The sequence below is a fragment of the Ahaetulla prasina genome, chromosome 1 (genome assembly GCF_028640845.1).
Source record: "Ahaetulla prasina isolate Xishuangbanna chromosome 1, ASM2864084v1, whole genome shotgun sequence".
NCBI classification, from domain to species: Eukaryota; Metazoa; Chordata; class Lepidosauria; order Squamata; family Colubridae; genus Ahaetulla; species Ahaetulla prasina.
The window spans coordinates 66,608,976-66,623,478 of NC_080539.1; the positions used below are offsets into that span (position 1 = coordinate 66,608,976).

At 36.6% G+C, this 14,503-nt stretch overlaps 1 protein-coding gene across 1 annotated transcript in view; it reads right to left on the reverse strand.

Moving 5' to 3' along the window:
- Positions 1-14,503, reverse strand: part of PLB1 (phospholipase B1) — a 118,943-nt gene that overhangs the window by 41,007 nt on the left and 63,433 nt on the right. Inside the window, exons 31-39 of the mRNA XM_058162534.1 lie at positions 13,030-13,103; positions 10,417-10,460; positions 8,934-9,042; positions 6,923-6,974; positions 5,965-6,045; positions 4,162-4,227; positions 3,241-3,341; positions 1,772-1,853; positions 1,070-1,174 (exon numbers count right to left, since the gene is read on the reverse strand). Of these exons, the coding sequence (XP_058018517.1) occupies positions 1,070-1,174; positions 1,772-1,853; positions 3,241-3,341; positions 4,162-4,227; positions 5,965-6,045; positions 6,923-6,974; positions 8,934-9,042; positions 10,417-10,460; positions 13,030-13,103 (714 nt within the window). The remainder of the gene's footprint in view (positions 1-1,069; positions 1,175-1,771; positions 1,854-3,240; positions 3,342-4,161; positions 4,228-5,964; positions 6,046-6,922; positions 6,975-8,933; positions 9,043-10,416; positions 10,461-13,029; positions 13,104-14,503) is intronic.

Below are 14,503 nucleotides of genomic sequence, written 5' to 3' on the forward strand. Positions count from 1 at the left end.
ATCTATCTATCTATCTATCTATCTATCTATCTATATCTTGTAATACCTCAGTTTTTACAGCCAAGATTGATTACATTCCCTAATATACATTATGAAATGAGTTTTAATGTGAACTCTTTCAAACATGTTTGAATTTTAACTTTGGCAGAATAGATGTTCTTTTTTTATTTTATGAAAGCTATATATTGAAAAATCAATCACCAAAAGTCTTAAAAAAATAGCATGAATGACTTCATATGCATAAAGTGTTAAAGCACATGATGAAAGCATGAACATTTTTACATAAAATGGAAAAATCATTATTGTTGTAATTTTTTGAAATATGAAAGTAATATATGTAAGAATGTGCCTGTCAAATTTATAACAGGATATCTTTTTATTCCTATCAATATGCTATCAGTCTTCTTTGTCCAGTGTTGATATATCTAATCTCAATTCTATGTATTGAAATCTATCTCAATCCAACCTAGTATAAGTGATGCTAGGAATCTATGCTGTGAATTTCAGTCCGCAAATAATATAATATATAATTATATATAACTAATATATCTAATACAATGAAATATAATGCAAAGAAAAACAGGAAATTGATCCAAAGCACACCAGCTATTCAATATTTTAGAAAACAGTTATGTGATTCTGCTCTGATTATATTATGACTGATCTATGAGTTTGTATTGTAGCAATGGCTGAAATTTAGGCAATGCGTCTACAGGTCAGATTTGTTTCTACAGGCTATTTTCTATGTATGGTTGAACGATTTCATAAAGCATGTTTCCCAGAGTCTGTAACTCAGTCCAAACATATCAAAATAATGTTATATTTGCCTTTTCAGGATCTCATAGATATATGCATCCACATTAAATTTAATTTGACTCTATGGATAATCATAGGAAAATAAGGAATGGGAACATTATGTACAACACCTTAAATTGTACAAAATGAAGATATTATTGTTGCTGTTGTTGCTAGTATTATTGTTTTGTACCTACCTTGGGAGAATTGTTCTTGTACAGAAGAGCAAAATTTTTTTTTAAATAAAATAAGTAAATGGGAATTTGGGACATACCTGTAAAACAGGTAATGAAATATTTTGGAGGAATGGCTGTAGTACAACTGTAAAATCTTCTCGAGTATCATACTTGTGACTCTTAATAAGTTTCTGTATTTTGCTCTGTGAAAGAAATATAAAAATATAAAGATCCATCCTTCAATTCCTTGGCTTATTCCCATTAATCAAACAAGAGGAGATCAATCTTTTGCTTTTGAATCAAAACAATTCATGATCTAAAATAGAGGTGTCAAACTTGATTTCACTGAGGGCCGCATGAGGATTGTGTTTGACCTCAAGGGGCCGGGGGCTAGGCATGGCTGTGGCCAGCTCAATGTCACTCATCGAGTGAAGTCACTCATTGAGGCTCCGTTTTCACTGGCAGAGGGCTGCAGGAGGCTGTCACAGCCGAAAATGGAGCCTGGGAGGGTCGCACGCAGCCCTCCAAAGCTCCGTTTTCACTGACAGAGGCACCATGGGCTGGTCTTTTGCTGTTTCCAGGGCAGCCCCAGCCAGATCTAAGCACCCTATGGGCCTTGAGTTTGACACCCCTGATCTAAAAGATCCAGAAACTGGATTTTTTGATTATAACACAGCATATTAAGGGACATAGTAGCTTTACATTATGTAGCATAACCTTCAAATGTAATGTATAATGTTATATTAGGATGTATAATAGGCAATCCACAAAATGGCAGTATTGTTTCATGGCACTCCTACCTGATAAACTTTGATAGTTTCCTCCATCATCAGGAGATCTAATGAGCCTTCTTTAAGGGAAAGAAGGCAACTGCATTGATCTCTGCATATGAAAATATAGGAAGAAAAGGCATATATGGAACAAACATACAAAAAAAAGACTGATACAGTCATAAAGTAAACAGTTTCTTTAGTAAGAAAGCAGATATCTATATATTTCATTTCTTCAAAGAAATATGAGGTTTTTAGTAGTGGTCTCTCCTTAACGATGAATGTGGATAAACTGTTATTAAAAATGCAGAAGGTTTCGATTCTAGCCATTTTTATTTCTGGGTTTATCCTATTATGAAGCAAGAGTTGTCAGGAAAGCAATATGCTCACAGAATAAGTACACAATCCACCTTCCTTCTCTTTCCCAACACATTGAAGACCTTGTTGTGTGCTAGTTATTTTCTAGGGGCAAGATGTGGGGAAAGCCAGGGAGCATCATGCTGCAAACACAGACAATTCCCCAGAAGGTTATCCCTGTCTTTGGTTCAACAAAAGTATCTGAATTTCTGTTATTTAGCTGTAGGTTAGCCTCTTGATAGAATAAAATAGAATTTTTATCGGCCAAGTGTGATTGGACACACAAGGAATTTGCCTTGGTGCATATGCTCTCAGTGTACATACTGTAAAAGAAAAGATACGTCAGCCTCTTGAGTATCATTATTGACATTTTGCTTATTAATTGAAATCTAGAGTTCGAAATTTCCCTCTATTCTGGAATAAGGCTGCAATTTCTATAATTTACATAGCAAAAGCTCGAGAGGAGACGTCAGCAGGTCTGCTGCAATCCAAAATCACTTCCCTCCCCCCCACCAATTCTTTAGAACAGTGTTTTTCAACCTCAGCAATACTTTAAGCTGTGTCGGCTTCAACTCTGGCTGGGGAATTGTCAGAGTTGAAGTCCACACAGCTTAAAATTGCTGAGGTTGAGAAATAACAATCTAACGGGGAGAGGATCTCAAATCAATTCAACGAGAACCAGATGTGTTCAGTGGCCATTGAATGCTAAGGAGAAGTAAAGCCAAAAGAAAAATGGGGAAGAGGGAAAACGTAAAATAATGAAATGCAAAACAGCAACACTTAGCATGCAGGTCTCACTTATGCAAGAGAAATCTGAATGAGTAAATGACCAGATTGTATTGGATCCAAAATAGCCAGTTTAATCACAAGGAAGACCCAAGTACTGTAATATCTCAAGTATATTTTTAAAGATAGATGCTGAATCATGATTTAGCAGAGAAAATATATCAGCAAAATGAGATGTCGTTGAATTTTAATGTACTTATGTGGGATATTTTTCTGTGTTATATTGGTCGTAAAGTCTATGTGTAAGCCTTAGTTCTCTTTTTTAATTCTCTTTTAATCATTAAATTTCAGAACTAGTCATTGGATACTTAGTGGTCTTTATATAAATTAATATCTTGGATGCAAGAGGGCCTTACTCTGCTAAGTGCACAGCACATGGTAATCTGCTATCTAGAAACAGTTGTCTTAAAGGGAGAAGATCCATCACCTCCACCAGGTTAACCAGAGCTTTAGGTACCTGAAAAGGAAAGAAGTTAATTATACAAATTGCATTACATGTAACACAGAGCTTGCATCTCTTCTATAGTAGTTTCAAAGCTGCTGTCAAATTTAATTTGCCTCCTATCAAGTTTCACTAGATTCCCTTTGCATTCCCTTCACATTCCTATCTCTGCACGGACATGTTTTTTACTCCATTATATCACAGATAATGGAGTTACAGTCCAATTTATCTAGATGGCCTGGTTGGGAAAGATTGGGACCAGAAAGTAATGATTCAGGTCAAAGAGAATATGCTAAGTTCACTTCTATTGATTTTAGCGAATGACAGTATTCACTTAAAAAAAAAATCTGTCTCCCTATTTACATTTAATTACATTCCATTAAACACTGAAACATATGATTCCTTGGCTTTGTTTTTTTTGCCTGTATGAAAGATATTCTTTTATTATTGCAACTACAAAACCACATTTCCAAATCCTCTCTAATTTGCAGGCTGCTCCATAAAAATGCCATAGGGTAACCCAGTGTAAAGGAGACTGTAAAAATAAAACATTAGGATTTTTATACTAGGTCTGAAAAGTTCCTGTGATACATGTATTTATAATACTCATTTTGCAGTTGACAATACAAGGAAGAAGAATTACATTATTTTATTAACAGCAATAAAATAATGCCCATTGAGTATTGAGAAAATGCAATCCCCTTGCAGATGGAGTGAGATGTGACCTCACTTGAAAGTGTGTGACATATGGCTTTTGAATGAGAATCAACAAAAAATGGACAATTGTGCAAGACAAAATGAACAGATGTTCTATGAGCAACAACCATCTACCTACCTCTGTATGAAGCAAGTCAAGCGCTTCTTGAACATGATTCGAAAAGTTTACCGCTGAATAGTGGTTCTAATTGGGAGGAGACATAGAAAGAGGCTGTTACTGATTATAGAAAAGAAAAGGTTAAGTGAATTGTTGCAGATTCTAGGAATTAAAATATGTGATTGTTCTTGAAAGTTGGCTCTCTACTGGAAAACATAACACGGGATCCATGTACAGTACTATGCTGTAACTAAATCAGACAATGATGCAGGCAATAATGAACTAGTATGACCTAACTACAAGCTGTGCTAGAAAGACAATGCTCAATCTTAGTCATCTGGATACCTCAACAAAATTCTCAACTTACAACAGTTCATTTCATAACCATTCAAAATTACACTGGCACTGAAAAAAGTGATTTATGGTCATTTTTCACACTTATGATTTTTGCAGCATCGCTATGGTCATGTGATCAAAATTCAAATGCTCGGCAATTGACTCATATTTATGATGGTTGCAGTGTCCCAGTCATGTGATCATCTTTTGCAACCTTCTGACAAGCAAAGTTAGTAAGGAAACCAGATTCACTTAACAGCCGTGTTATTAACTTAACAACTACAGTGATTCATTTAACAACCCTGGTCGTAAAATGGTGCAAAATTCACTTAACACATGCCTCACTTAGCAACAGAAATTTTGGGCCCAATTGTCATAAGTCAAGGACTACCTGTAGGGCTTATAGGGAGCCCTCAAGCATTTAAATGCTAGATTTGCCCGTCCAAAATTTTTGAAAGAACAATTATAACTACTTTCAACAGAATATTTTCCATAAGAGGACACCTGATTGTACAGGTTTTCATACTGGGGAGTGGGGGATGTAACTGCATTCAGTTTAGCAGGGTTAAAATGTTATATTAGGTCTTCAGGCAGCGAATGGAACGAATAAATCACTTAAGCTAATTTCTACTCAATCCTCAAAGGTTAGAGCTGTTGCTACTTTTTGTAAGGTCAGAGACTTCAGTTTATAGAAAGAGCTGTATACCAGATATACCAACTTGGCAGTTCTTAACTAAGAGAAAAAAAATGAGTCAAAGGTTGGGCAATATTATTTTTAACTGACTTCAGCCAGTATACTTTTAGAGATTAACTGTCTACATTTTTTTTAAATGCTCAGTTTGTATATTTGTAAGCTAAATACATTTACTATATTTTCTAACAAGGAAACAAATAAAGTCATTATTGAATTTTTCCAAAGTTTAAAGAAGAAAATGTCAGTTGTTCTCATGGTAAATGAATACCAGTGTCAGAAACATTGGCTTGATACCAGGAACTACATTATGCAACTTCTGAAAATCTATGAGATTCCCTAATTTTCTTTTCTTGTTCTAATATTTCTGGAACTAATCTGAGATAGCATACTAAGGACAGCTGTCCTAATTTTTTTCCCCCTATGCAAATCTGGCATTTTGAAGCATTAAATTAGCCCAGGAGAATTACAGAGTGAACAGAGAGTTTATCAGTTAATTGCCATGAGTTTATAAAAAATTACAATCAAACCATGGACGGAATAAAGTAGGTGGGAGAAAAAAATGATCACCTTTCAGTTTACACCTGAAGCTTTATCTTCACTCCAGAAAATTACTTCAGATTACATAACTAATCTCTCTGGTATTAATATGCAAATATTGTCACAACTTCCAATTGAGCTCTATAGTTGTCAATATGATGTTCAGTTATGGAACTGTGTTTTTTCTAGTACAAAGTTGCAATGTTAATAATTGCCCACTACTAAAATATTGGCTTATAAACATTCCCAAAACTTACAATATCCTTGCAATAGTTGCAGAGATCTTGGATTCCAATAAATATTGTTATGACCTTCCAGTCAGTGTAGAATTTGGCTTTCTGAATGAAAAGAATAAAATAATACTGTATATCATTTCTGGTTTATCCATGCAAATATAAGGATATCATCCTATACATTTAAAATGCAATTTATTGTGATTCTGAATAAATCACAAAATTGTTATGATTTTTGACTGTTCACCAAATTAGGGGCTACTTGCTAAGTTTATAATCCATAGCCTCATGAGAGACAGATACTACCTCTTTGACATGTACTTTTGATATGTGTGATTTGAATCCTAATCCTATTTCTTTGTAGTTGTCTCAGGGGTGAAATGCTCCCGGTTTGGACTGGATCGGCCGATCCAGTAGTGATGGCGGTGGGTGGTTCGAAGAACCAGTAGCAAAAATCTCTGCCCAGCCCCCACCCATGTCTAGCTGAATCACACGATTGCGAAGACTTTTTTTTTAACTTTTAAAAGCATTTTTTTACAACCTATTCAGCTGAATAGATTGTAAAAAATGCTTTTAAAAGGTAAAAAAAGGCTCTGACTATCACAGCTGAGCCACACAATCATCAAAGGCTTTTTTGTTTATTTTTAAAAGCATTTTTTCTACAACCTCTTCGGCCAAATAGGTTGTAAAAAAATGCTTTTAAAAGTAAAAAAAAGGCTCTGACAATCGCGTGGCTCAGCTGGGATCATCAGAGCCTTTTAAAAGCAATTTTTTTACAACTCTTCGGCCGAAGAGGGTGAACGCCAGGCAAGAAGTCCCTGATAGGTGGAAATAGCAGATTCTACCAAGCTGAAAACTTAAATAGAAAGTAGAACGAGGTGTGAAAAGCCAGAAGGTTTGTGGAACTATTTGATACTCCACTTTCCACCATATGGGCACAACAGTGACAAATAAATTAGTTCCTTAAATGTTGCCAACCTACCAAATCATTTTTCATGATTTTTACTAGGCGCTTTACTTGATCTGGTAGATCCCTATGGAAAAACATAAGAAAAAAAGGTGGATCAAGTTGATAGAGAACTAATACCTGAAAACATACCTAAAAATACAACTCTGTTAAAAAGCAACAGTAAAATCAGAAATACAAGTATCACTGTGGCTCCCTCAATAAAGCATTGTGAAAAGACTAGGATAATTGCACAATACAAGTATTGTCTGGAAGTCCCCCAGGGAACACTTTAATCATAGGACTATCGTATATTGCTTTTGTTTACAATGGGATAAGTAAAATAGCACTTAGAAAAAGGGAGTGATTCATCAGCAAAAGTGGTTGATGACTCATGTCTAACAGCTAGGAGCTTCAGAATCTATCCAATCACATCTGCCTCTGCAGAAATATACACAGTAGCATTTTGCTTTCAGTTGTGCATAAAATGTAATAGTATTAGAAATTACTGTATTTTGGGGAGGGAGGGAAGGAGGGAGGAAGGGAAGAAAAGGAAGGAAGGAAGGAAGGAAGGAAGGAAGGAAGGAAGGAAGGAAGGAAGGAAGGAAGGAAGGAAGGCAGCATGCTGCCACCCCATTCTTGAATTATTAGTTACTGCCTAAAGCTATTATATAGAAGCATCTTAATAGTGATGAAAAATATATAGAGGAGTTAACCCTTGGTCTCAGAATCTGAAGTGAATTATTGGTCTGTTCCTTCGTTTGTTCTGTTTCATAGATTTCCCATACATAAGGATGTCCTGATATTTCCTGAAACAGCTTCATATCGGTGGAGATAAATAATTAACTTTGATAAGATAATTCCTTGATTTATATGGCTATTGGGTGAAAATCCAGGATATATATCCATCTGTGTTTTATCCTTAGTAGATAACCTAGTGTGCAAATAACTTCTAGGAAAAGTATTTAAGAATTCATGGACACTGTAATAATATCAGTGAACATATTGGCAGCTTTTGGAAAACGGGGAGAGGGAATACTTATTTTTCTCCACTTCTTTCTCAAGTGAATACATTTAAGGGAAGCCAAGAGATGTCAAAGGAACAAACTTTTATATTATAATTCCAAGATAAAAGTGTTGGATAATATTGATGTGCTATTCCTTTTATGTCTTTTTGTACTATCCCAAGACAATTTCCATCCCAAAGTGGATGAACATCACCCAAAACTGAAGGGATATGAAGCAGAATTTTCTGCAAACACCTCTCATAATCCCTAGCATTAATAATACAATAGTCAACATTTTAATAAAAAATAATTTTCTGACATTTTATGACATTTTCAATTTATCACTTTGGCTACATCGCCTAGGAAAGTAATCCTGCAAAGATGAGCTATCAGCATGTCAGGGATCCACAAGGAGTTTCGCCTATTTTTTGTACTAGAAAGCTGATCGAGATAAGCAGATCATATATTTTCTATCATTAGCAGCAGGAACAGCACATTCTGTTCTTCTCTGATCAACAGAGAAATCAATGAGGAAAGCAGAATTACGGGAAACGAAAATGAGTATGAGTGCTCTCCAGGACCTACCAACCTTTCTAAAGAATGCTAGAATAAAAACCATAAATTAGCAAACAGCAAAATTGGACAGAAAGTGCCTTATTCCCAGCAAATCTCACAGGAACACTGGGAGAGAAGAAAACAGATTTAATCTATATGTGCAGTACATGGATTTGTATGTCAATATTGCAGCATAATGGATAAATAAAAAATAAATACACAGTTTCAAAATTAATTCAGCCCTTGGGGCCATAGAGGTTGCCAATTTCTGGCTAATGAAACAGCCATCCATGTTAGAAGTTCCTAGATTGTATCAAGAACACTATGAACTATTAGCTGTTCTGGAAAATTTGCTGCTGGAAAACTGCTGGGGCAGACTGTTTAAATCAAGCAGTCTTGAAGAAGATATAAACATTCTAGAATGCAACATTTTGCAAATTTTGTGTGTGTACAATTTTTTAAAAAACCCAAAAAACTATACTTACCTAGCTTGTGCTCCTGGAACTGCTTGATTGAGAATGGCATTTACCTCAGTAAATTCACCAATACCAATTGAATAGCCTGTGAGGTTAGCATTGAATTCACGAAGGATATCTGGAAGAAATGGCAAACCATGGAAGAAAGAAAGAAAATCAAAGGATCTCTTTAGAGGAAAATTCGTTCAACAGTTGTAACATAGCGAGTTAACTATAAATTAGCTCACTATGATGTTCTTGACCTAAACATCTTGTCATAAGTCCTCAAAGTCTTTTCAAGAATATACTGGTAAGAAGGACAAGGCCTTCTTACCAGTATATGACTAGTAGCACCTCTTGGGGTATGTCTGAACATCAAAACCGCTTTAGAGATCACTGATCAGCAGGAATACTCCAGTTCTTTCCCAATTTTACTGGACATGCCAGAGATTGAATCTGAGGTGGTTTCCATGTAAAACGTGTGCTGCACTATTGAATTACAGCTTTTCTTCTATGTTTCCTAAAGTGAACAACAGGATCAGCAAAACATGAATATATGGCGGGTGAAATGTGAGATGCTGATGCAAAGAAAGGCCAATGGGTATCCCATATGTCTTCAACTGCAATTTTAGAAAATTTGTATATTTGGAAAGGTTTGCTTCCCTTATTTTGCTGTTCATGTTGGAAAGAGAAAGGGATTTTATACGTTGGTGTGTGTGTAGAGGGTTTCAATGTAAGTGAAAGGAAGAATAATAGATGAGAAATTAATGCCTTTTTATAAATTAAAACATTGTATTTTCATTTTAAAGGCAATAACTGCATACAGCTCTACCTGGTTTTGGTGTGTCTTCTAGCAGATACATATACAAAGCATACACATATATTATACACACATTATTGATATGGACATTTCAGGATTAACTTAACCTGGAGCTGGTAATCTGAGGTTGCCAAAGTAGAGAAGCTGATATTGCACAGGATTTTAATTTTTTTTTATATTTACTCTTCTTGTTGAAGTGTCATTCTAAATTAAAAAATGGCTTTGTTTTGAGCAATTATTGTAGGCTTTTTAATATTACCCATCTTATTCACTACTTTTGGAAATAATAATATATTATTGCATTCAGTGGGAATTCAGATGTTTTGTAGGGTAACAAAGCAGGACAAATATTGGAGGAGTTCAATTTACTAATAAATTATTTGCTCATTATAATTTATTATTAAATTCAAATCCTCCAAATAAATTGACCATCTATAATAAAAGCCTTTAAAAAACCCAAAACTGTCTTATTCCTATCTACAGATAAGATGATATTTTGATTATTCAAACATTCAAGTCAGGAAGCAATACCTAATTTTAAGAATAACTCTGATATCAACTGCAATATTGAGTTCTGTGCTGCACTGTGTCATGGATTCCATCCTTACTGAATCACTCATTCTTAATAGCAACACACAGAGGGAGCAACTGCTATTTTCTCATAGCACAATTGCAGGAGCAGGTTTGACTTACTTGGTAAAGTTGTTACATTCTTTAATGAAGCATCTCCTCCAATGCTGCAATGAGAAAAACAGAAGAAGACACTAAGTCCCTATTAGTATAAAAGAGAACTTCTTTTTCAGGAAAAATGCAATTTAAGTAGAATGATAACTGGAACCAAGACATGCTGATATAAATAGCAGGGAAAGGAAAGGATAGACAGGACAAGGTGTAGGAGAAATTTCCTGACAGTTAGAACAATTAATAAGTGGAACGACTTGCCTTCAGAAGTTGTGAATGCTCCAACACTGGAAATTTTTAAGAAAATGTTGGATAACCATCTGACTGAGATGGTGTAGGGTTTCCTGCCTGGGCAGGGGGTTGGACTAGAAGGCCTCCAAGGTCCCTTCCAACTCTGATGTTATGTTATGTTATGTTATGTTATGTTATGTTAATGTCAGACACAAACAACCAGACCCACATGTAAAGTATTTACATTAGTTATTTTATTGCTCAATGCCTGTTTCACAGCAAACTTCCCAGACTGACAGTTGAGCTAGACTAGATAAGGTTCAATAGCATTTGGAGGGTGGTGGTTGTGGACCTTGCCATCTAGTGCCTACATAATGATTCCAGACTAATTCCCCACTTGACTCTTCCTCCTGGCATGGCCAAGCCCTCTCTGACAATAAATGAATAAGTGTTTATGGGATATTAATGATTGAATGATCTGAGCAAGAACAACTTGACCAATAGAAACCTTCACATAATATGACCAGTGTTTCTTATTCTAAATATACCCTGATTTCTATAGAACAAAGGCAACCTTTATTTTGAAGAAATGCGCAAGTTTTAAACTTTAGCAAATCCAGCATAGCAATTTTAAAGAGATTCAGGCGTTAGACCTCCCAAAAATTCTGAAAACTGTAACCCAACAGGGAAAGTAATACGGACCCATAGTATTCTTAGCATATCAGCAAATAACAGCTCTCTAGATTTTTGAGGTGTCATTTCAGGTAAAACCCTTAAAACTGGCATTATTTTTCCCACAGGTGGGTTTCAGCAGGTTCTGACCAGTTTGGAGAACCGGTAGCGGAAATTTTGAGTAGTCTGGAGAATTGGTAGTAAAAATTCTGACTGGCCCCGCCCCCATCTATTCTCTGCCTCCCAAGTCCCAGCTGATCGGGAGGAAATGGGGAATTTGCAGTATCCTTCCCCTGGAGTGGGGAGGGAATGGAGATTTTACAGTATCCTTCCCCTGGAGTGGGGTGGGAATGGAGATTTTACAGTAGTCTTCCCTTGCCCTGTCCACCAAACCATGCCCACCAAGCCACACCACGCCCACCAAGCCTCACCCACAGAACCAGTAGTAAAAATTTTTGAAACCCACCACTGATTTTGCTCCATAGATATAGAATACATGGTGAAACTTTAAAAATGCAAAATGAATAAAATGGCCTTCCTGCTGAATGGATGTTAATGTTTTTTTTTTTACAAAATGTTCAGAAATAGACTAGTTGAGTGTACTTTGGTCTTCTGAAACAGTGCTCAACCTAATGTTCAGCAACAATTCCTTTAATAGGTCACAGGCACACAAAAGCAGCACAGAGGGAAATGCCACAGGGCTCTTGCAAACTTCTTGCTCTGCATCTGTTGGCTGATGGGCTATTTCTAAACATGGGTGCAAAGCTCTTCTGAAAGAATGTGAACCCAGCTGACAGGTAACACTCATAGAAAGGAATATGGGGTAAAGCGGGGGGGGGGGGGCAGTGGTGGGTTTCAAAAAAAATTTCTACTGGTTCTGTGGGTGTGGCTTGGTGGGCGTGGCATGGCTTGGTGGGCTTGGCAGGGGAAGGATACTGTAAAATCTCCATTCCCACCCAACTCCAGGGGAAGGTTACTGCAAAATCTCCATTTCCTCCCGAATATCTGGGACTTGGGAGGCAGAGAATAGTTGGGGGTGGGGCCAGTCAGAATTTTTACTACCGATTCTCCGAACTATTCAAAATTTCCACTACCGGTTCTCCAGAACTGGTCAGAACCAAACCCACCTCTGGGGGGGGGGGTCAGGAGGAGCAAATCCATGATGAGTGAGTTGCATTCCCAACCATGGTTGAAAGGAAATGGAGTCTAGTTCATAAGAAACACACAGCCTGACAATTGCAATGGCTTCAGACATGTCCTGGCAGTGATCTGATCAAGGCCATACAGTAATTTTAGCACTCATCTGTGAATCCATTGCAATAATAAAAGTTATAAAACCAGGATGAAGGCAGTGTTACAAGAAGCATTGGGAGATTTCTCTCCCATTATACTCTGGGTCTCTCTTAGGTGCTACCATTTGTTAGCTGGGTAACTTGACAGGTGGATAAACCTGCTGTTCTAAGCGTTTATCTAAACTGGCCCCAGTCCAGAAAAAGAGAAGGACAAGTACTTGTTTTCCCCACCAGCTGTGAAATTAACCCAAAGGACTCCCATCAGTTCCTAAACTGGCAGTAAGCAAACAAGGACAGCGCCATCTGCTGTGCTTGTTATTGTAGCAGAATATTATAGCAGAATATTGTAGCAGACTTTTCTGCTGACTCAAGGACGGATGAATAACACTTTTAACCAGCCATGTCTTGAGCCCAAAGACAGCAGACTCACCTCCAAGCCAGGCCCCGATATTGTGTATGCATATCCCACATATCATTTGGTGCTGATCCTATTCCAATACCAGCCTATCTCAGAAAGAACAGAAAGAACAATTTCATCATTTATGTATTTTGTGTTTTCTTTTCCTTTTTTATTGTTTAAATAAAACTATCCCCTTAAGTCTTTGGCGCTTACAACAACAACAACATAATAATAGCCTTTATTGTCATTGTACATCATATATACAACGAAATTGGTTTAGCCTCTACTGGTGCAATCCATAACAGAAAATATGCATCTGACTCTTTTAGTCATTATTATATAATAATTATATACTTAAAAATGTGAGATCACAGATGCCAGCTCTTTAACTATTGTTAGCCTTCATATGCATCACATTCTTCCCAAAAATCTAAACTGTCGTAATGTATCCACATAGCACATATGAGAATCCAAGCAGTGTGGCATTTTGGTAAATGAGATAGAAATTTTGTCAAACCCACTATTTTCTAAGGGCAGCCCAAAATTTATTATTATAATTGGACACACAGTAGGCCAGATGTTTAGCTGGATTTGGCATTTGTATCCACCCATCGCTATTATAGCCCTCCCTTGCATGGCATTTTGAAAGGTTTGAAATAGGGGAGGCATACACCATGCCCCATCAACAAGATTTATGGATGCACAAAGTGGTGTTTTGAACTGTTATGAGCAGGAGGCAAGATTAATGGAGCAATATAGTGAGAAATTCATGGAGAAATGATACACTATCAGTTCACTGAACTACTGTACTACTGTTGTCCCATTATTTATTCAAGTGAAACTGAATGGAGGAAAGTCAGAATGAGGTTGATGCATATGTGTAAAGGTGCAACAAAAACAGATTACTGCTTGGTAGTCCATTAAATGCAACAAAGAGACAAAATGAAGATGACTGGGAGGAGCAATGGCACAATTTAGATATGAATATCCCTCATTTAGGCCACACCCAGACATCTTCTGTACTGTGTTTCCATCCTATTCTGGAACAATCAGGAAATCCTGCCACTTTAATTCTCCCTCCCATCCTACCTTCACAAAATGAGCACTTAGAATGAGTCCAAAACAACTACACCTCTTCCTAAAGCTTTAATACCTGACATTCTAAGGGCCGCGATCCTTCATCTGAAATCTCAACTCTTGCTATGAACAATCAACTTTTAAAATTGGTGCATTTCCCAAAAGCAAACAAGCAAACCCCTCCCCAAAACCAACAACTTGATTTTGGTTTTTTCCTCACTGTCAGCTTCTGTCATGCTTTATATTAAAAAAACAGTAAGTTAGAAGTCTTTTGCCACTCTTACCAATAGCCCAACTTTGCTCAAGTTCAGGCAGTCAGGAATAAAATAACAAGGGTGATGTTTTCCTTTAGAACTCAAAACAGCTGCTATCAATGCCTGATTAAATTATTTAATGAAGTTATTAAGGCTGTCAGGTTTGTTGAAAA